The following is a 22,016-nucleotide window of genomic DNA, read 5'->3' on the forward strand; positions in this document are numbered from 1 at the left end:
CTTCAACATGAACATAATCTGCGAGGCAAACGATCATAGATCATATATCGCATTAGTGCAAAAGATGCAAGGCTCAGCTCAAGAGAACATTAGCAAAATCATTTATTAATGAAAGAATGCCGTGTGCAGTACCTGTTGAAACCTGAAGCTGACGGTTTCTGGTAAATGAAGAGACCACCATTTCATACCTGAAAAACAGACAAGACTCCCAGACTTTCTTATTTGCTGATGTGCGATGTGACCCTGACCCCACACAGTCAGTTAAGAAGCAGTTTTCTTTCCAGTTAAGGAACAAACTTTAAGGTATTCTGGCTGCCGCTTGAGAAGGAGATTTTTGGGATTAGATATCTCCCGAGGGGTGGGCAGCAGAAGCCGCCTTCTCAGGCTCGCTGGGGTAGACAGTGGCGTTGTCAGGATGGGTCCTTTCCTGCCTTACTGATGCTCAGCTCTCTGGCCAGTGCACATAGGGGGCTGTTAACCAAGCTCCAGACACAGCGCTGTGGTTCTAAATTCATAGAACTGGCATACTGATTAATGTTCAAAGCTTATTTTTGTCTCTCTTTATTGCCATGGTTACAGAACATGCTGTTTTAGTAGTATGATTTCTTTCATGTAGCATGATTTGTTTCCAGAAATGACTGATGCATAAAGCCGGCTATGGCATATTTTCTTCAGAGAAACTTTTATTCAAATTGGGGGCCAATAAAAGTCAGTACGCCTGGTTCTGGGTACATTTGCTTCTATAGAGCTTTTTGGCATAGCTTGAGTTGAGGGAATTATATTTAGGTTCATATAATGCTCTATAATCTTACTATTAGCCATTACCATATCATTTAGTATTTCAAGTGTTTCTGCTTGAATACAAATAAGATTTTTCTTATGTATTTATTTGTGTATTTTGTTTTTGTTTTTCGAGACAGGATCTCTCTACATAGCCCTGGCTGTCCTGCGACTATCACTGTGTGAACCAGGCTGGCTTTGAACTAAGAGATCTATCTGCCTGCCTCTGCCTCCCAAGTGCTAGAATTAAAGGTGTGCACCACCATCACATAGCTTAAAATAAGATCTTTATAGAACCGGGGGATACTGTCTTCACTACTCTGTAACAAGAAGCAAAACAATGTTTTTGTCATTTTAAAGTTGGAAATAATATTCCAAGTCTTTGTGGGACTTCCATGATCTAACAAGTGAGATGCTTGGAGCACTTCCCAGAGTTGGTGTTCTTACTTAGCCAACGTTTGTTGATGAAATAAATCTTGACTTCAAATTAGACTTTTTCTGTCCATTTCATCCCAGGTCAATTCAAAGAACACTTAAACAAACAACTCACTTTATTTGCTTGACAGAAGTAACAAAAGCAAATGGAGTGCTGTGGTCACTCACAAACGTGGATCAGGTATCAATGTTTAGTATATTTAGCAAGGATCCCATGAATTATTACATTGTATGAGTCATCTTTATACGAACATTTTATTGGAGTTGCCTAGTTTTGTAGAAACAGTGTACTGTGAATAGAGGCTGAGTTCTCAGTCCCCTTCCCATCAGTGTCTGTTCAGTGCTCCTGGCTCCAGACTGGCTCTCTGCTGTGTTAGCATTGGAGTCTGTGTCTGCCTATCTAGAGTTCCCTCCCGGCTGGTTAGCCTCTGCTGGCTAACGGGAAGAGAGACTCCCTCACAACACATTTCCTTTGCTCAGTCCTTCTGTGCACTGCGATCTGGCTTTGTGTCCTGGCTGAGCATTTTGCCTTCACAAAGCTCCCACTCTCTTTAAAAGTGGCCTGTTGATCTGCCTGTGGCCTTCCAGGACTTTTTGTTCATAGAATATGGATCGATGTTATTTGCCTCTGTTCCGCTGCTCTTCGGTGACAGCCTATCACCTCAATGGACAGGTATTGCCCAAGAAATAATTGTTAAATAAATGTTTCCTTCAAAGCACAGAGATCTCGGCACATCAAAAATCCCCAACATTGATTAGTCACCGTTTCGCTTTTCCTTCAGATCCTTGCTCTGACTTTTGCTCTAGTTTTGATTTTTCTTTCTCTGATGCTGGTGTTTTGGTAGCCGTCTCTTGTTGCTCACTGTGCTGCTTGTTTTACAAATCGTTCCCAGAGAGGTCTTTTCATACCTAAAATGTCTTGCCATGAGCTGCTGGGCCTTCCTTCCATGGGCACCGCAACTTGTACCTTTGCTTTCCGGCGCACTTTTCTTAGTTGTTGACTGATGTTCATCTTTCCCTTTAATCCTGCATTTCTTTCCTTTGGAAGTAAACCTTGGGGACACTTTCCTTCTGCTTCCCTTTCCTCCTGACTTGTTCTTACCTCAAGTTCTAGATTTTAGAATTTATGTACCCTTTTAGTTTTAGTCTCAACCTCTTCTATTTTTTTTTAAATTTTTTTATTTTTGATTCTTTCTTTCTTTTTACTTTTTTTTTAATCTCTTTTTACACTCCAGATTTTTTTCCCCTCCTGGTCTACCCTCCGACTGTTCCACATCCCATACCTGCCCCCCCTTCCCCCGTTTCCACAAGGATGTCCCCACTCCACCCACCCTACCAGACCGCTAAACTCCCTGGGACCTCCAGTCTCTTGAGGGTTAGACACATCTTCTCTGACTGAACCTGCACCCAGCAGTCCTCTGCTGTATGTGTTGGGGGCCTCATATCAGGTAGTGTATGCTGCCTTGTTGTTAATTGAGACTGCTGGTCCTCCTACAGGGTCACCCTCCTTAGCTTCTTCCAACCACAGTTTCCCCTCCATCTCCTGCTCCTAGCCCTCCCCACCCACTCATGCACTTCCCCTTTTCCTCAGACCCACCCCTCCTCCTCCCCTCAGGGAAGAGCAGGCCTCTCTGGAACACCAACCAAATATAAGAAGCAACATTAAGACCAGGCATACCATCACATCCAGGCTGGACAAGGCAACCCAACAGGAGAAAAAGGGTCACGCAAGTAGGCAAAAGAATCAGGGACAGCACACACTCCCATTGTAGGGTTTCCACAGAACAACAAGCTACTCCACAATAACATATGCCGAGGACCTAGGTCAGACCTATAGGCTCCCTGATCTCTGTGAGCTCCCATGGGTTCTAGTCAGTTTATTCTATGGGTCTTGTTCTTGTGGTGTAACCTGGATCCTCTGGTTCTTCCAATCCATCCTTCTGCTCCTCAGTAGGACTCCCTGAGCTCCATCTGATGTTTGGCTCTGGCACTCTGCATCTGCTCCAGCAGTTGCTAGATGAAGTCTCTCTGTCTCTCTGAGGACCATTATGCTAGGATCTGGTCTCAGCACACTCTGCAGGCAGGACAATCTGCAGGTCGGAGGTTTTGTGACTGGGTTGGTGTCTGGCCTCTACGTGAGGCCTTGCCTGGTTACAGAAGATGGCCAGTTCAGGCACCATGCCCTCCGTTACTAGGAGTCTTTGCTAGGGTTACTCTCAAATTCTGTGATGAATTTCCACTGCAGTAAGTTTTCACCTCGCTCCCCATTCCAGTAGTTGCTCCAGGATTTTCTCCCTCCCCACACCAGATCCGTCCTGTCCCCAACCCCTCCTGCCTGTGAAATCTATTCTATTTCCTCTTCTCCAGGAGATCCTTGCACCCCCTCCCCACTTAAGGCCTCCTTCTCAACCTCTTCTTAAATGAAAATATTTGATTTCTGTGACTAGAGTGCATGTTCCTCTTTCTATATACCAACAATTCTGTGTGCATACCAAGTTTTATGTGATCCTTCCACTAGAGCTTGAAATGGCAAGAGTTTGAAATTGAGGAAAATCAGATCCAATACTAGCATGCATAAAATTTAACTATATGTTGGCATATACTGCAATCGAATAAACAGGAACTGTGAGACATGTTGCTCATACTGGACTCACCTTCATAATCCAGAAAGCTTCACAGAGTTGAGTTTAATTGGCATCCAACACGGACACACTACCTGTGGCCTCTCCTCACATGGAAAATACATTTTGTGTTTGCGTTGTGTCACGACTGCTTTGTCCTTTACAATCTTTTGACGTATTTTTCGGTGAAAAGAATAAATGAGTGAATGGTTATAATGCTTGTAATTCCCAGGACTGACAATATCTGCGAATCCCACGGCCCTCATGGCATTCATGCTGGGAGCTCATTTCGGCTAAGGTTTTAGGCAGACCGTGTTCTCCTGGTACCGGCATTTTTCTTGGCTACCCAGTACTCCTCTCAGATGCCCAATCACAGGAGAATCCTGACTTTTTTTCTACAGTCTGGATAACATAGAATTGGAGCCTTGGAGAAAAGCTGGAACTCTCATTCCATTTAAACCCAACCACTCATCCAGACTGGCGGTCTCAGCAGGTTAAATGGAATGCTGACAGGAGATTACAAACCATTTCTAAAAGAGACGCTGAATGAAGTTTCTAAGTAAGCTCCATTTTCTCTCCATTGGTTTAACCATCCTTATCACGGAGCCTTCTTTAAAAGGGAAATGGGTCTTATTAAGCCGTTTCTTCTTTATTTTTTCCTGTGAGCACAGGGTACGAACCCACCAGTGGAACTGCAAAGCGAGGAAAAGACATCTGCGGAGATCTTGTTGTTCTCTGTCTATTGTTTGTGTCTGCAATTTTCCTGGTGGGTTCTCTCAGCGCACAAAAAGGAGTGTCGTGAAAAACAAAGGCAACGGTGTAGGGAGGAAAAGATAAGTTACCAGAAAGCAGGCTGGCTTTGAAGCTTTATTGAACATTTCTTTCTTACGCTAGCTCCCCTGGGAGCCATGCACAATTACATTGATACATTGACTATAGTAAAGTAAAACAGGAATATGCTCCTGCTGAAAGTATAAATTGGTTTTTCATTCGGGAGAGCATCTTAGCAATTTATACCAAGCAGCTTTGCAGCATCTATGCCTTCGACACTCCCCAGGAAGTAATCGAAGGCTTTGGCAGAGGTACTCAGATTTTAATTAAAGCATTGTTTGCAAATGTGAGAAACTAAACACCACTAACCATACTGTAGGTGGGTATTCCATTTTCTTTAATAATATAATGCTGGTCTTAAAGAATATTGACTACCATGGACTTAGGCTTACAATACAACCTTAGAAACACAGCACAGTCGCACTGGTCAGTAGTTGACGTCTCTCCTCCTTCCGTAAACACGTCACTGTGGTGGGTCAGATCCTGGGCTCCTGAGGTTGTTGAGATGGTCATCGGAACAGTTCAGTGGGTTTCTTTCTGATCTGTCCCGTGCTCATGCAAGCACACACGTATGTTTCAATCTCAGCTCCATAGGTTTCTATTACCCAGGAGGCTTTTTTAAAGTACTGAGTACAAGCCAAGTTACTTCTGGGAACTAAAACAAGAAAAACGGTATTTTCCTTTAGGTTTTTCTAAACTCCAAGTCTTCTAAAAAGATAGCATTTTTAAAAAGCAATTAAAGGAATGGAATAAAAAAATCATAGAGAATCAGGTAATTTTAATATGGGAAGTAAATGCCCAGAAGCATTAGGGATCAGCTGATAATCCTACCCTTTCCCCAACAGGAACCTAGCGATAGCCATCGGAAGACTCAGGCCAGATTTTACTTTAGCAGCATAGCTCTGTTGCTCTGGGTGCCCACTCCTCCAAGAGTACAGAGCAGAGGAGTAAGGAACAACTGAGGGTACTTTTTTAAAAATCAAAGTTACAAAGTTTAATTTTAATTGTTGTGTGAACTGTGAGAGGATGGTTTCACGTGGGATCTGATGACCTCCCTAAAGCTGGCTGTCATTCAGGCTCAGTGGTTCTCAGTCTTGCTTGCACCTTATAAACATCTTGGACCCTTTGAAAGTCCGGTTGACTGCTTTCCATCTCAATGATTCCGATAAATATGGACAGGAATGGAGCCAAGGAAGAGGAGCATCATTTCTTCACGTAAAACCCGACTTTAACCAGAGTCAGGAGAGTTAAGAGTTCTGGAAAAGGTAGCAATGATGACATGCTACACAAATGTATAAATTCTTCCCCGTGTTATATGTTCATGTTTGTGTTTGTGTGCATGCACATGCACGCATATGTACACACATGTGGAGTCGCATCAGGTGTCTTCCTCAGTTGTTCTAACCTTACTTTTTGACACAGAGTATCCCAGTGAACTTGGAGTTTACTAACTAGGCCTGATTGTACTGGGATTACGGTCATTTGCCGCTGCACACAATTGTTTTTTATTTACATTTCAGTCGGTGACCCTCTTTGGTCCCCCTTCCCACAGTTCCTCATTCCATTGCTCTGAGAGGGTGCTTCCCTCCACCAGGCCTCCCCCTTCCCTGGAGCCTCAAGTCTTTCTAGGATTAAGTTCATCTTCTTCAATCCTTCCCCTAATTCAACTATAGGGGTCCCCAACTTCAGTCCAATGGTTGGATGTAAGAATCTGCTTCTGTCTTAGCTGCTGGTAGAGCCTCTCAGAGGACAGCCAGGCTCCCATCTGTAAGCACTTTGTACCATCATAATAGTATCAGGCCTTGGAACCCCCCCCACCTCCTCTCCCTCCCGGCCCCATAAGATGGATCCAGGTTGGACTGGTCATTAGACTGCCTTTCCTTTAGTCTCTTCTCCATTTTTGTCCCTGCAGTTCTTTTAGACAGGAACGATTCTGTGTCAGATACTTTGACTGAGGGTTAGTAACCCTGTCTCTCCACTTGGGGTCCTGTCTGTCTACTGGATGTAGATTATTTGAATTCCCTCTCCCCACTGTTGGGCAATTTGGCTAAGGTCACCTCCAAAGAGTACTGAGAGGGTCGAATCTTCGGGATCTCTGGTACTCTCTAGAGGGCCCCCTACCTCCCATCCCCTGAGACTGCTTATTTCCAGTCCTTCTCCTGGCCCTATGGGCTTCTCCTCTGTCCACATCTGATCTTGTTCCCCCTTTCCCCTCCCTCTCTCACCCAGGTCCCTCCATCTCTATGCCTCCTGTGATTATTTCCTTTCCCCTTCTAAGCGGGATTGAAGCCTCCTCATTTGGGCCTTTCTGTCTGTTACACCTCTTATGGTCTATAGGTTGTGTTCTAGGTATTTACTTTTTAGCTAATATCCAGATATCAGGGAGTACTTACCATGCATGTTCTTTTGGGTCTGGGTTACCTCATTCGGGATGATATTTTCTAGTTCCATCCATTTGCCTACAAGTTTGATTATTGATTGTGCAGATTGCCCAACTCTGAAATATTTTTGTCTAGACTTCGCTCCATAATGCCATTCTCTCTAAATAGTAAGCACACATATTTAAGGATAACTATTTCTTTGTCTCCTTTTCAGTGAGTAGGATTCATCTTGCATACAGTAGGTGATTAATGGGTAGAGGACATGAAGGTGGCATAAACAGAGGCTTCTAACTTTGTGGATTCATAGCTCATTTGAATAGCTTATGAGTTCCTTTTGTGTCCATACAACTTCATTTTCAATAACACTAATCAGTTGAAAAAAATACATATTTGCTAGTTATGTAATGAGATGGATGTGTCTATTAGGCACCATAGAGCTGTACACACTCGGTAGTAAGACCGACCACTGCCACCCTCACTTCTTGCACACACTTTTTCTCAGGGTTTCTATTGTTGTCAGAGGCATCATAATCACAAACAACTTAGGGACGAAAAGATTTATTTTGTCTTAGAATTCTCAGGTCATACTCCGTCACAACTCTCAGACCAAACTCCATCACTGGACCCAAAGCAGGAACCTGGATACAGGAACTGAAGCGGAAGCCATAGATGGATGCTGCTTCTTGTGCAACTCAGGACCACCTACCCAGGGTTGGAGGCAACCACAGTGAGCTGGGCATTTCCACGGCAGCAAAAAAGGCCCTACAGGCATGGCAGCGGGCTGGACTGGTTGGGGGTCCCCTGTTTCCAAATGACTTTACCTTGTTTTAAATTGACATAAGCTGGCCAGCACACAGTTAATTTGACTGTAATATTTGCTGTCTGTCAGAGCAGTCACTGAGAAGCTGAGTTTTACAGAACCACCAGGAACATGATCGAATTGAGTGATAAAAAGATAGAATGTTGAGACTGCAAACTTGTGTGTTTACCCAATGGGTTGTGTTAGTGTGGCTTTGCTTATGTGGATCAAAAACATTCTTCTGGAACTCCTCCAAATGTTTTACAATTTTGCTAAGTTTGGCACATTATTTGGGGGCTGTGGCTCCAGATCTCAGCTTCTAGGACTTTTGTTTGAGAGGCAACACCTGATGTATTTATTGATTTGGGCCATGCGATTCACTTTCAATAGTCGATCGCTAAACTGTTGCATGCATTTTAAGAGAGAAACTGGTCATGTCCTTCCTTCTCAACACAGGGCTGTGAGGCCATTAATAGTAGGGAGTTTACAAAAGGAGCACTTAGGCAAACTCAAAGCATTGTGCTAAATGAATTCTGCAAATTCACCATAGCCTTTGATGTTGCCATCAATACTATTTACACTTTAGTATTTTAAAACGTCAGTGTGTTTGGGAATTGTGTGCACTGCATACCATCGGTGAAGACATTTTCTTTGTGTTGGACAGTTCTCTTGGCAGGAGATGGAGGCCCCTGACCTTCCCCTAGGGAGTTCTGCCTTATAAACACTAATTTAGGAATGGATAATTTCCAACTCCAGAAACTGGTTCTACCTCACTCTACCCCCATCCTCTCTTAGAGTTGTGTAAGTAAAAGTAGTAATGATACTTGAGAGCTGCCACTTCCGGTCCTTTTAAGAAAATTTAAGGGAAAATTGTGGGGGATTTTTTTTAGGGAGATATTTTCAGCCTTAGATGCCATCCTTTTCAGAATATCAATTATATGCATGTCCGTGGCTAGTTCTTCCATTGGCCTGGGAAATACATCATCTTATCTGGTCTTTGTCCATTAGTTATATCAAACCGGGATTATTCAAGATTGCATCATTAGATTTCAAAGAAAGCTAGAGCACTCTGTATCTAACTCAAATAATTCACACTTAATCGCTCCTCAAGGGGACATTGTGCCCCAGTGAATGAATCTAACCTGATTTCCACTTTTTATTCCTGAGAGGGAACATTGAGGAATTGTGGTTTCCTGGAAGGCATTTTTCTCTTTCCCATATCTATTTCCATCCACATATTTGAAAGACAGAGCAGGCAAATCAGTGCTATTCAAAGACCCTTGGTGGATGACTCTTAGTTTTTTTTTATAACACAGATGTTCATACCTGCATTATTTATATTAAGGTACTAATTACACTTCTTACAATTAGTAAATGATTAAAGCTGACTCTGGTGCACCACTAGCCTAGTATATTACTGATTTATAAAAGCAAAACAAACAAACAAAAAAAAACCTGTTTCACATACACCTTGGATCTCGAGGGCTCATGCTAAATAGAAAAGAAAAGCTCATTTTTAAAGTGGCTTTATTAGTGGCCTTACTTGTCACTGTGACAAAGCACCCGACAGAAGTGACTTAGGTGAAGAAGGATCTACTTGGGCTCAAAGTTTGTGGATAGAATCCAGCATGAGGGGGAGGCATGGCAGTAGGGACAGCTGTGTGGACAGAATGGCAGTAGGGACAGCCGTGTGGACAGAAGTACATGGCAGCAGTCTTTTGCAACTTGGTGGAAAGGTTCCAGAGAACCAGAGTGAAGCTGGTCTGGGCTATAATCCTCAAAGGTCACCACCCTGAGGGACCCAGCTTCACCAGGCAGAGGTTCCTATTAGCGTCTCAAATAGCACCCCAAGCAGGGTTCCAAGTGATCAAACTCATGAGCTCATTTGTGGGAGACATTTGTGGGAGATATTCATACCACAGTACAACAGCCATATCTCAAGTGAGTACAGTGACGTAACATTTTTTCTCCTGGATCTGGAGATTGAATTGCAGGCCTGGTGCATCACATGTGCTCTGCCACTCTGCTATATCTCTAGCTCTTTTTAAATATAGCAACATTTTCTGTGTACTCATTGAAGTTTTCATATATATATATATGATAATCTTGATAATAAATGTTCATCATCACCACTAATCTTCCTTTTCTTCCTTCCTCTCCCTCCCCTTCCTCCTCCTCTTCTTCTTTTGGATTATAGTTTTAAATCAGTCTTCTCCAGTTTTCCAACTCCACTGAGGTGAGCGACCATGTCCTCAACCAAAGAAGCCTCTGACTGGATTCTATTGCTGAGCCTGTCTCCAGCCTCAGCTTTCTTGTCAGCATTACTCCTTCTGTAGATCCCTCTGTTGGCTTTCCCCGTTGTGAATCTTGATGTTGCTCACTCTCCAGACCTTTGAGCCAAAGCCAGTTTCAGCATGGCTCTGGCACAGGGAAGGAGATAATTGTGAAAATAATAGAGACCCTCTCTGGTAAAACAGCCACAGAACAATCCCCGGGCAAAGTTCCTTCACATAGCCTCAGGACTTGAGAAGTGGCTTGGCCTTTATGTTACAAAGGTCGAAGGTTGGACACATTCTTGTTTGCCAGCTCTGGGTGTGTGGGCATGTGGACACCTTCCTTGGTGATCATTACATCATCATTACCAAGTTCATAAATGCCAGTCCAGCTCTTTGTTGGTATCAATCTTCGAGGCTGCAGGGTTGGACACCAAGGCTGGGAAGGAAGCTGTGTTTGTTTTCTAAGAAGTAGTATCACTGGTTGCTCCTTTTTGGTGATTTGTGTCCTTTCCATGGTGTCTTTTCTGTGGAAAAGTTTGCTGAAGGAAGCTGTAAAGAATCAGAAAATGTGTCCTTGGTCTAAAGTCAAAACTTAGCAAATGCATTTGTTCCCCGTTCAGTCTTCTGCTTGAGTCTTATCTGTCTCCTTTGTATCGTTTTCTGCAATGACTAGTTGCTTCTTAGTGACCCTACCTTGTGGTGCCACAATAAGAAACCCACTCATTAATTCTCTCATTCTAATCATTCAAAATAAATCATTCAAAACCAAGCATTAGTGTTTGAGGATATTGCAATAAATGAAAAAGTCCAAAATTTCAAAGAGCTATAATTCTAGTTAGGGAGACAAACAACAGCAACACAAGTAGTAAATTGTATGCGTTTTAAGAAGGTACGGTAGAAGAGATTATCGGTTGGGGGTGAGCTTGGACCGTGTTAGGAGCTTGAGTAAAGCTGATTTGTTTCCACTGAGGAAGAGGGCTCTGTGAGCAGGAGCTCAGTCAAAGCCCAGTAGCTCAGGGCGCTCATTCGCTCCCCCATGGAGTGTCTTAGCTGTGGCTTATAAAGACTCTTTGTATGATCTGTTTCATTAGCTGTGGTGAACCCACTTCAAGCTTTTATTCCTACAGGGAACAGCCAGTATTTTATTTGTTCTATAACATTTTTTTCCACCTTTGAAGATTATGTCTTTGTATCTCCTTAATTTCTTAGATTTGACATTTTCAGTGAAATAAACAGGTTTCCAGGTTATTGCAAATGAAATTGTTTCCAAGTTAAATGGTATTTTTTCTCTTTTTTTGTCCCTTTCCTTTCCTACCTCCCCTCCCTTCCCCTCCTCTCCCCTCTCCTCCCCTCTTCTCTCCCTTCCCTTTCTTCTTCAAAGCCAATACTATTTTTTGGATCTAATTCTGGGGCTTAAGCAATGAGAAGGTAGCTTTTCTATTTTGCTGAGTGTTTTTTTTTTTAATTCAGTGCCATGTTGTGCCTTTAAGAGACGGCTGTTAGTATGTCAGTCCATTTAAAATGCTGTGGAGATTAAGCTGCGTAAGCCCTCTCCACTCTGCCTTACAGAAAGCATAATTATATGGCCTTTCTCTTCCTAAGCTTCTTTGCTGTCCTCAGCCCCTTTCTAGGCTTTTAGCTCTTGTTTCAATTAAATAGGGAAATTGAACTCAGGTCCTGGAAGAAAGGCTTGCAAAGCGTCCATGTTGGTGGCTTGTTTGTAGCTGTGATAATAAAAGGTTTTCCGTGGTCCATTGTCTTGCGTTTAGGAAGTTCTGCCCTTGTGCAGTCTGTAGTGAACTTCCCAGGTTAAATACTCGCCTGTGATGTCATACTAGTTTCCATTTCTTGTTGTTATTGCAGCAATGTATTCTTCACTGGTAACCGTGGGATGCGGCACAGATCTCTGCACTGAAGTTACAATCCGGCCATGGTTTCAGGACACAGTTATGGAACCCTAGTGCTACCTGATCCTCCTAGGGGCTTGGCGCTCCTGGTCTTCTCCATTCCCCTCCTTGCGCTGCAGCTCTCCTTTCTCCGTCTTCTCTTTTTCCGTGCTCCACCCTTTTCCCATTCTGTGTATGTTCACATGGCAACCCATAAGAGCACAACGCTGTCCCCACAGTGGACAGTGGATGGAGCTTGGGTACTCTTCTTTTTTTTATTTACATTTCAAATGTTATTCCCTTTCCTGGTTTCCTGTACATAAACCCCCATCTCATCCCCCTCCCCCTTCTATAAGGGTGTTTTCCCTCTGCAACCATCCATCCCTTCCCACCTCCCAACCCTGCCATTCCCCTACACTGGGGGGCGGGGTCCAACCTTGGCAGAACCAAGGGTTTCTCCTTCCATTGGTGCCCAACAAGGCCATCCTCTGCTACCTATGCAGCTGGAGCCGTGGTTCTGTCCATGTGTAGTCTTTGTGTAGTGGTTTAGTTCTTAGGAGCTCTGGATGGTTGGTATTGTTGTTCTTAGGGGGTTGCAAACCCCTTCAGCTCTTTCAATCCTTTCTCTAACTCCTCCAATGGAGACCAAGCTTGGGGACTCTTATGGAAGGGTTGGGGGAAGGGTTGAGGGATATAAGGAGAACCTAGTGGCCAGGTCTGCAGTACAATAGGAATCTCAGCCATCTGTCTCAGGTTTGAAAGCTAACACAGAGGTTTTATAAAAGTTGTTTGTCTTAGTTAGGGTTACTATTGCTATGATAAGACTCTGTGACCAAAGCGACTTGAGGAGGAAAGGGTTTATTTGGGTTATGCTCCCGCATAACTGTTCCTCAAAGGAAGTTAGGAGAGGAACTCAAACAGGGTAAGACCAGGAGGCAGGAACTGATGTGGAGACCTTGGAGGGATGCTACTTACTGGCTTACTCTTCATGGCTTTCATAGACTTCTTTCTTATAGGGCTCAGGGAAGTGCCATCACAATGGACTGGGCCCTCCCACATCAATCACTAATTAAGAACATGTCCTACAGACTTATCTGCAGCCCGATCTTAGAGAGGCATTTTCTCAATTAAGTCTCCTTCCTCTCTAATGACTCTGGTTTGTGTCAAGTTGACAGAAAACCAGCCAGCGTAGCGTGTATTTGGTCTTGGATAGTGACTAATGATCTGTTTATGTAACAATATAGAGGAAGATGCTGCCAAGTTTTTCTGTAAAATTCTAGATAGTAGGTACGTTAGTCTTTGCAGGTCATAGGTCACTGACACAACTGTCAAGTTTGCCAGTAGAGGGAAGGTAGCTATAGATTCATAGACCAATGAGCTTGACTGAGTTTCAAGAAAAGTTTTTTGTTTTTTGCTTTTTATGCAATCAGGCAGTGGGTCAGAGTTGGTGTGTAGGCTGCGGTTTGCTGGATCATGGAAGGGCAGGGTTAGAGGGAAGTAGGTTGCAGAGGAAGGCGGTGGCAGAGGATTTTGGATGCTAGCCTTGGGCTGGGAATTGATATCCTCTTTAATGAAACCAAGTCTGGTATGTTTCTGCTCAAAGTTATAAATGCACAGACATTTCAACCAGAACCAGATGTTTTCTATTTATGCCTTAAGAGAACTGTGTGCCCAGCCTAAACTAAGACATTTCTGTGACTGAATATGAAATGTATTAAAGTGATATATGGAGAACAAACAAGGCCTCTGAATGCCCCCACTAGAGTCTGAGTTGGGTCAGATGCAGAGACTTGGCATCTTTGGAGTTCTTACTATAACTGCTCCTTAGGAAGGGACCGAAAGTTCAGATCCTAGAGAAAATCAGAAAACGCTTGGCCAGGCCCTCAAGAGTTTGAACTCAAATGTCAACGTGCACCTTGTTTAAAATGTCAGTGTGAGGTAATTCCAAAGTAAATATTTCACCCGTATCTCGACTGCTTGTAGGAATCGTTAGCCATATCAACTCTGACATAACTTCTTAATTTCACTGAACTTTATGTTGGGTCCGAAAGGAGGTGCTTTTGTCTGTTTCAGTGTTGCTTTCTCTTCCACTAGCACCAGTTCTGCAGTCTTTCCCCCCTCCCATGTACTTTTCCCTCTGCCTAAACTTTCTCAAGGCTCCATTAGTGTTTCCATCCCCACTACTAGCCCAGGGCTGGTGTGAACGGAAGTCAGCAGCAATTGAGCATTTGCTGAATGGATTCATGGGGGTAAACGTTTGTCCTTATCCAGAACAAGTGTTTTAAAACTGTATTTCCGTGTTCTCCACTGCTGCCTATTTTTCTCTGAGACATAGTCTCCTAAAGTCTTTTGACTTTATTTCCTTAAAGTATTTACTATCTAATTTCTAAAAGCTTAGACTTTGGCCTTATCTTTCTAGAGAGCAGTATATTAAATAAAAGCATTGTAGTTGCCTGCAGTGTACTGGGGGAAACGAAGGCTGGTTTTTATACCAGAGAAATCTGGACCTTCAGTGGTGTCGTCTGCACAGTTGTAACCTACTTATTGGAAACGACACAATGAGATGTTGCCAGATTCTCTCGGAAGGCAGTGGGCTTGTAATTCTTCCCCTCTCCCTCACCAAGATGTTAGTGTCACCCTAATATATACCTATAGGCATTTTTAAAAGTCCTTTTCAGAACCTGAGCTCCCTGCCCCTGCCGCATAGGAAACTGTTCTTTTAAACGGACATTTCTTTATGCCGATGTAACGTTCAATGAATTTTATTGATCCACCCAACTTAATACACGTGATAGGTAGTAATCAGTAATCCCAGGACATAGCTCATCAATATGTGTTTTATTTTAAGTAACCCCCCCTCAGCATTTAAATTATATGTTTCCTAGCACAGTTGAAATCATTTGTTATTGGACCATTCTAAAGCCAATTGTGACATATTGAAAAGAAGATTGTGTGGGCACGGCATAATGATTATAATTAAGCCACAGAGGAAATAATATACCTACAGGAAGCTGAATAAACAATGGAGAAAAGAAGAAAGATCATGGAGACAATTGCATTGTTGGTAGAAAATTATATATATTTAGTCAGGAGGGATCTGCTTCATGGAATGGCGAAGGCTTTTGCTTGGAGTGGGGAAGGGAGTGAGTCTTCTGCCTGCCAGTGTTGCTTGCTTCGTGAGCAACCCTGTAGAAGTCAGAGCATCCTGTTTACGTCATGGGCAGGTAATTCTTTATAACTTAAGCCTTTTGAATTGCTTTGACCAGACTTTTCAGGCCCTTCAGTCAAGGTTTTGTTTCGTTTTCTTTTTCGTCTTTTCAAATTATTTTTGTTCTAGCTTGTACTGGGCTAAGAGATAAACCATGTTCAAGGTCAGGGCAAAGAGACCCTGATTGACCAATGACTGCTTTTGAAGCATTGGTGGGGGAGGTGCTCCAGTCGATGTGATGAAGGTCACAGCTAAGGAATGATGTGGGACAAGGAGGTGGTATCCGGGGGACTTAGGAGCTGATTGTCTCCTTGCCTTAACATTAAGAGAGACCTTTCAGGTTTGCCAAACAGGATAACATGTATTTCCAGCAATGAACCCTGTGTGTGTGTGTGTGTGTGTGTGTGTGTGTGTGTGTGTGTGTGTGTGTGTGATGCCTCTTCCTGTGTGAGTGTGAGTGTATGTGAGTGTGATATGTCTCTCTCTCCGTGTGTGAGTGTATGCATGTGAGTGTGCATGTTCGTGAGCGTGGTGTGCATCAGAAAATGCCCATATTTTAGGAGCCCAGCTTCATTAGGTGGAAACTGGGAGCAAAGAGTTACAAGAGTAACTCAGGGAATCTGAGTTACAAGAGTAAAGCCGGTTAGTCTTTTTCCAAGTTGGACTAGAGAAGAATTTGCTGGCCAGGCCTCTGTGCCCCCTAAGCTTATTAGGTGATTGAAAATGTGGCTGCGGGGGTTGTCACCAGGGAGGTGTTTTAGTGTTGATAACCTTTGCCCCGCTAAGTATGTTTTCTGATCAAATTTGTAGCACATTCTTGGGGAAGGATTGTTTTAAATCATTTTATCAGTCGAGCCCAGCACTGGGTCACCTGGAGCCAGTGTTCTTTGTTTTACTCTCTGTCCTTCTACCAACTTAGAGCAAATGGGATTTTCAGTTATTTCGTGATTTCCTTTAGGATCTTATCCACACATTGCGATATTTTAATCCAAAGGCTCTGAGAATTTTTCAGACTGATGTTTGAAGCACATGAATTAATAAAAACCCTCTGTAGGTCTTATTAGTATAGCCTGGGAGGAGTTAAAGCATATTTTCGCTTACACGTTCAGGTATCAAGTTTAACAGGAAATCCCTTTAGTGTTTGGTTTTACCAAGGAGGTTTTGCTATCTTCTTTTTCCCTTTTTTGGGGGGTGGGGTATTTAGTATTACTCTTTCTTCCTTTACTTTGTTTTATACAAAACAAAGTAGCCTATCAATTAAACACATATGCATAGTCATATTGTAACATTTAATGTTTGTGTTTTAGAAGCAAAGGACAAGACCTCTGGCTACAGTAAACATAGGGAGCTCACAGAGGGGACTGTGCTGAAATCACATGCATTAGAGCTCAGGGTTTTCTAGGCTAGCTCAGTTTCAGAACTGTTAGCCTGTACATCTTTGTTTCTATTTAAAGTTTGATATTAGTGGGTTGGTGGCTGACTGGGTAGCAGCTAAATGTCCTCTCTACTTAGATTTTTTTTTAAATAATACTGTTCTGTTCAAGTACATTTAGTATAGAAACCCAATGTGTCATGTTCACGACAATATCTTGCATACACAAGAGTTATAGTTACCATTTAAGTTGGAAGCCATCACTCCAGAGGGCCTCAAACCCACACAAAGGACTGAAGGCAACCAGGGAATCTGTGAATAGGAGAAAGTATTCTTCCTCCAGGAAAAAGCACATGGATTGGTTATTTAATACCAAATGGCCACCCCTGAGAACATATATAAGTAATATTATACACACTGAGTGTGTGTGTGTGTCTGCATGTATATACATGGTCAAGGGGTACTTTATTTTTCTATTTAGTTGGTATTAGGAATTAAAGTTCTCAATAATGATTATGTATTCTTTGATATACAATAGTGTGATATTTAGCGTTGTATTTGAGCTCTGGAGAGGATCAGAACTATTCTGCTTTTCAGTCTGCTGAACTGCACCTTCCCAAGGACAGAGCGATTGTTCATTAGCTCTGTTTATATATAAAATGATCCAAAAAACACTTTAAGGTGTGGTTCAACGAAGTTGGAATAAACAGCCTGGTAGTGCCTGGTTAGTAGTAATGTGGCGTCGTTAACATTAAGTAGGAGTGTTTCTCGTACCTGACAAGTTTTCTTCACAAAATGATGACTAGTAAAATTGAGTTTGTTTATGCAAATAAATGTCAATTCTTAAGGAGGTATTTACAAAAGTGCTGGAATGAGTGTGGTGTGGCTTTCTAATTGTAGGAAAAAATTACTACTGTCATGATAATGACCAAACATATTTGTATTAACTTCATTTTGTTACTTTAAAGCAATTGCTATTCTCCCAGGGGTCCCAATGCTGGATTTAAGGGTGCAGAGCTGTGGTCACATCTGAGGAATGGCATAGTGGATCTTGACTGGCTGCAGAGCCCACTTACAGGGAAAAATAAAATGTCTTTGGCAAAGATGTTGTTGTAGTACTCCTCCCAAAAGCATCTCCATGGTGCAAGTCCTTTTTTTGTTTTGTTTTGCTGTTTTTGTTTTTGTTTTTCGTCTTTGATTTTTGTTTTGGCCAGGTAGCATCTGGGTAAATTCCAGTGAAAATACAGATCTGTACTTGAGGATGAGACCAAAGAGTTTAGTAGGGCTGGTTCTAGTTCTCATTGTCTTCACTTTAGATTAGTATGAAATCCTCGGTAGATCAGATTTATATATTTTTTCTCAAAAAGATTTCTGTGTGATATTTCATACAGTTAAAACAGCAACACATTCCTTGCCTTCTAGCCAACAGAAAGGAGCTCGCTGTGAAAGGGTGTGTTTAATTAGTGTTAAAACTCTAATTGAAAGCAGACAAAGTAAAAATGTGTTTTCCTCAAGAGCAGTTCAGTGCTCTCCTTTTAAATGACAAAATTAGAGTAATAATAGTGTGCTTACTAATAATAGATATTCTAGTTTATTTTGATTTAGGGAGAATAATATATTTTTGTGTAGCAGTTAATATATACATTCTAAAAGTTAAAAAGTTTTGTCTTGTTATTTGGAAGTATTGAAATGACATTTTAATGTGCAAATGCTATTCATTTTTAGGTTCAACCTTATTCAGTTTTCTGTTTGTTTGTTTGTTTGTTTTCCAGTGTCTGTATTTATGCTGAAAGTCCAAGTAAATGACATCATCAGTCGCCAGTACCTGAGTCAAGCCGTTGTGGAGGTGTTTGTTAACTACACCAAGACAAATTCTACAGTAACCAGGAGCAATGGAGCAGTATTGATAAAAGTACCCTATCGATTAGGACTCAGCTTAACCATCATTGCTTACAAAGATGGCTACGTCTTGACACCTCTGCCTTGGAAAACTGGAAGGATGCCAAGTAAGTACCTCCGGGGTGCTGTTCACTCACAAATGTAAATGACTTCCCCCTCTGCTGGAGGAAAGCCTACGGAGCTGAAAATGAGAACACCTAGAGGAAATCCACATACTGTGCAGAGAAGGAAAGGAAAGTTTGTAGAAACGCTGTTTGTCTGTTTGGGATGTTAGAACGGAGCACTGCAAGTGAGGCAGTTGACTTGTAAATAACAGAGTCCATACCGTTCTGAGGCGAGGAAAAGCAAGACCGAGATGCCCGTGGGCTCACCGTCTGCTGAGCGCCTGCTGATGACAGCTTCTCTCTTCTTTCCAGATGTCACCTTTGCGCTTTGTCTTCACGTGGAAGAGAGAGCTTTGGGGGGTATTTTTAAGGCAGTCTGATTCCACTGATGAACCCGTTGCTTTCTTAACATATCACTCCCCAAACCCCACTTCTTAACACTATAGCTCTCTTCGGTGGTAGAAGTCAGGTTGGCAAACGTCCTGGGATCATAGCGATCAAGAAGGCATTTACTTCATCTCCACAGAGGCTTGTGCACTGCCCAGTTGTGGATGCCTGTGGTCGTTCTTTCCTGTGAGACCTTTCTTTGGTGAGGGTTGATGGAGGCTCTGATCTCTGGGTGTGGCAATTTTTCATTAGCAGTCATTGTATTGCTATGTCCCATAAGCAGAATGATCATAGTAGGTTTCCTTATGACCCATCATCTGTTTAGTCTCAGGTTCTTGGTCAACTTAGCGATGCCAGGTCTGGGTTCCATTTCATGGAATGAGCTTTAACTTCAATAAAGTGGCTGGCTAGTCTGGTAATGTATGCACTGTTATAGCAGTCTGTCTTGCAGACAAGTCGCTGCTGTAGGTCTCAGGGTCTGTAGCTGGGTGATATTGATGATTACCCCGTGTGGAGAGTTCTTTCCAGCATCATGGATCGTAGTCCAAAGCTTCTAAGTGGTCATCGGCTTGATTTCTCTGTGTTCGATGACATACATATGTGATGTCTCCAGCAACAGGGCTTTTACCATTAGGATGTGACAGTAACCAGTAGCCTTGGCAACTGCCTGTGAATGTTTGGGGGTAGGGATTTATGGGACCTCTTTGTCTAATGACTCAACAAGATGTAACCCATTCCTGGAGCTGAAGGATTTACTTAGTGACATAAAATGTCTAGTTGGGGTGTTGTCTTTTCCGTTATATGATTTACACTATTTACACTTCTCTCATAGCTTCTGAGATAGTAGTATGTTTCCATATGGCTTTGAAAAGGCCTTTAGAATCAGTGTCCCTCCTCATAGTCCCTCCTGTATGCCACTCTCTCACCCCTCCCCCACCTGGTCCTATTTTAGTTTCCCCCTTATGTTTCTGAACTACATTCTACTTCTCTTTCCTTGGAAGGTCGAGTCCTCTGTCTTGGACCCTTACTAGGTACCTAACCTCTGTGATTATTTTAATGGGAGTACATGCATATAAAAAGCTTTAAATATAGCATCCCTATGTAAGAGAAACCATACAGTATTTATCTTTCTAGCTCTGGGTTACCTCACATGGGATGATTGTATCTAGCTCCCTCCAGCAATTTACTTTCAGATTTCATATTTCTTTCTTTTTTTTTTTTTTTTTTTTTTTTTTGGAGCTGGGGACCAAACCCAGGGCCTTGCGCTTCCAAGGTAAGCGCTCTACCACTGAGCTAAATCCCCAGCCCCAGATTTCATTTTTCTTAACAGTGGAATAATATTCCATTGTGTAAATGTACCGCCTTTTCATTTCTCATTCATCAGTTGGTAGACATCTAAGCTGTTTCCAATTGTGAATTATTATGAACAGAGCAGCAGTCTCTGTGGTAGGACAGAGAGTCCTTTGGGTATACCAAAAGCTTTTGAGACATACTGTGACAGAGCTATGCCTGCCTCAGTTTCCCCTACATTAAACACTTCCATTGTCTTGTTTCACAGTATATTCTTCAGTTACACTTTCACTGTTCCCGCAAAGCCAAGCAAATATATGGCTCTTTGAAGACACTGTTTTGATTACTGGAAAATTAACTGGTAAGTGCACTACTCCTTGACTAAGGCCGTTCTCAGAATGATTATTTTATGAGAGAATCAGGGTTGATTTTAACTTGGCAAAACTCCAGTTGGGTATTGATAGTAAGCTGATCAAAAGTAGTTATTTTCTTATTGTAAAATTACATTTTTGTGTACAGACATTGTCTTTGCTATGGACTAAACATAGGGCGTGAGGATGTGAGGAAGTAGTGAACATGGCTGTCGGTCCTCTATGTCCCCTCTCTCAGTGGGCCTTTCATGGCCCGTGTGATAGTGATAAGGTCAGAACCTGTTTGTCGTCAGGCTCCCTGTGTACTGTTCCCTCCTTTGTCTCCCTAGGCAGCCCTTATCTGGGGTACTTGGTACTTGAACGTCCACAAGAAAGAGTGCAAAAAGCCCCCTCTACCTCCATGTGTCCTTTCCTTGGCATAGGAAAAACTTAGCCATTGTGTTTCTCCTTTGGTGCATGTTACATAGTGCCCTGATGAACAACAGCTATTGTTTGATTTGTATTGGTAAGTTAGTGTTCAGCTCTAACGTAATGGACATAACCAGAAGGCAGGAAGTCCTCATGAAGGAGTCCATCAGGAGAGGCACGGCCTAAAGAATTGCTGTGAGAATTCACATTTAGAAGCAAATTTATGCATTTCGGGTGGATTAAGTAAAGAGGACTTAACAGTACTCAAGTTAGGACTTGAATTTGGGGTCAAATCAATCATGGAGTGACTTACTACGTAAGGCTGTAGAGCCTCTTTCCCTAGATGTTAAAGCATTTGGTACTCATGAGTTTGACATGGAGTTGTGTGTTGAGATTAGAAAGTCAACAGGAGACATATGGCTGCAGCGAGGCCTGGTTTCATGCTACTGGGGCTTTAATGAAACTGGATGCAGATGTTTTTGTGCTCACTTCTCTCCATAAAGTATCTGCTTCTCTTCTTAACACTCATAAAACACATTTATATTTATTTATTTATATTATATTTATTTAAAATAAATAAACATTTATTTTATATTTATTTATTTTATTTTAATTTTTATTTGGTTTATATAATAGATGTGTGTTCAGTATATGTGAATGTTTTTGTGGACAAGACAGAAAAAATTAAAAACATTTCTGAGGAAATGCAGATAATTTACACGGGATGCATACTTTACTTGTAAGAAAATTGTATCTTCAGTAGGATTAGGCCACATAGTTTAAAATTTTATTTTTTAGGTTGGCATACAAAAATAGTACATTTCATTATGATATCTTCATATGTAAAGGTCACGTAGTTCAACAGAGAATGCTTTAGGAAGTATTTTAAATGATCTGAAAATACCAGACTGTTTCCTCAAATATCTTAACAAGACAGTAATGAATATATAATTGTGACGTTTTACTCC

At 42.1% G+C, this 22,016-nt stretch overlaps 1 protein-coding gene across 1 annotated transcript in view; it reads left to right on the plus strand.

Annotated features, from left to right (window-relative positions):
* Window positions 1–22,016, plus strand: part of Fam171b (family with sequence similarity 171, member B) — a 55,408-nt gene that overhangs the window by 18,421 nt on the left and 14,971 nt on the right. The window contains exons 2-3 of the mRNA XM_575160.9: window positions 18,362–18,595; window positions 20,538–20,630. Of these exons, the coding sequence (XP_575160.2) occupies window positions 18,362–18,595; window positions 20,538–20,630 (327 nt within the window). The remainder of the gene's footprint in view (window positions 1–18,361; window positions 18,596–20,537; window positions 20,631–22,016) is intronic.

The sequence above is a fragment of the Rattus norvegicus genome, chromosome 3, assembly GCF_036323735.1.
Source record: "Rattus norvegicus strain BN/NHsdMcwi chromosome 3, GRCr8, whole genome shotgun sequence".
Taxonomy (NCBI): domain Eukaryota; kingdom Metazoa; phylum Chordata; class Mammalia; order Rodentia; family Muridae; genus Rattus; species Rattus norvegicus.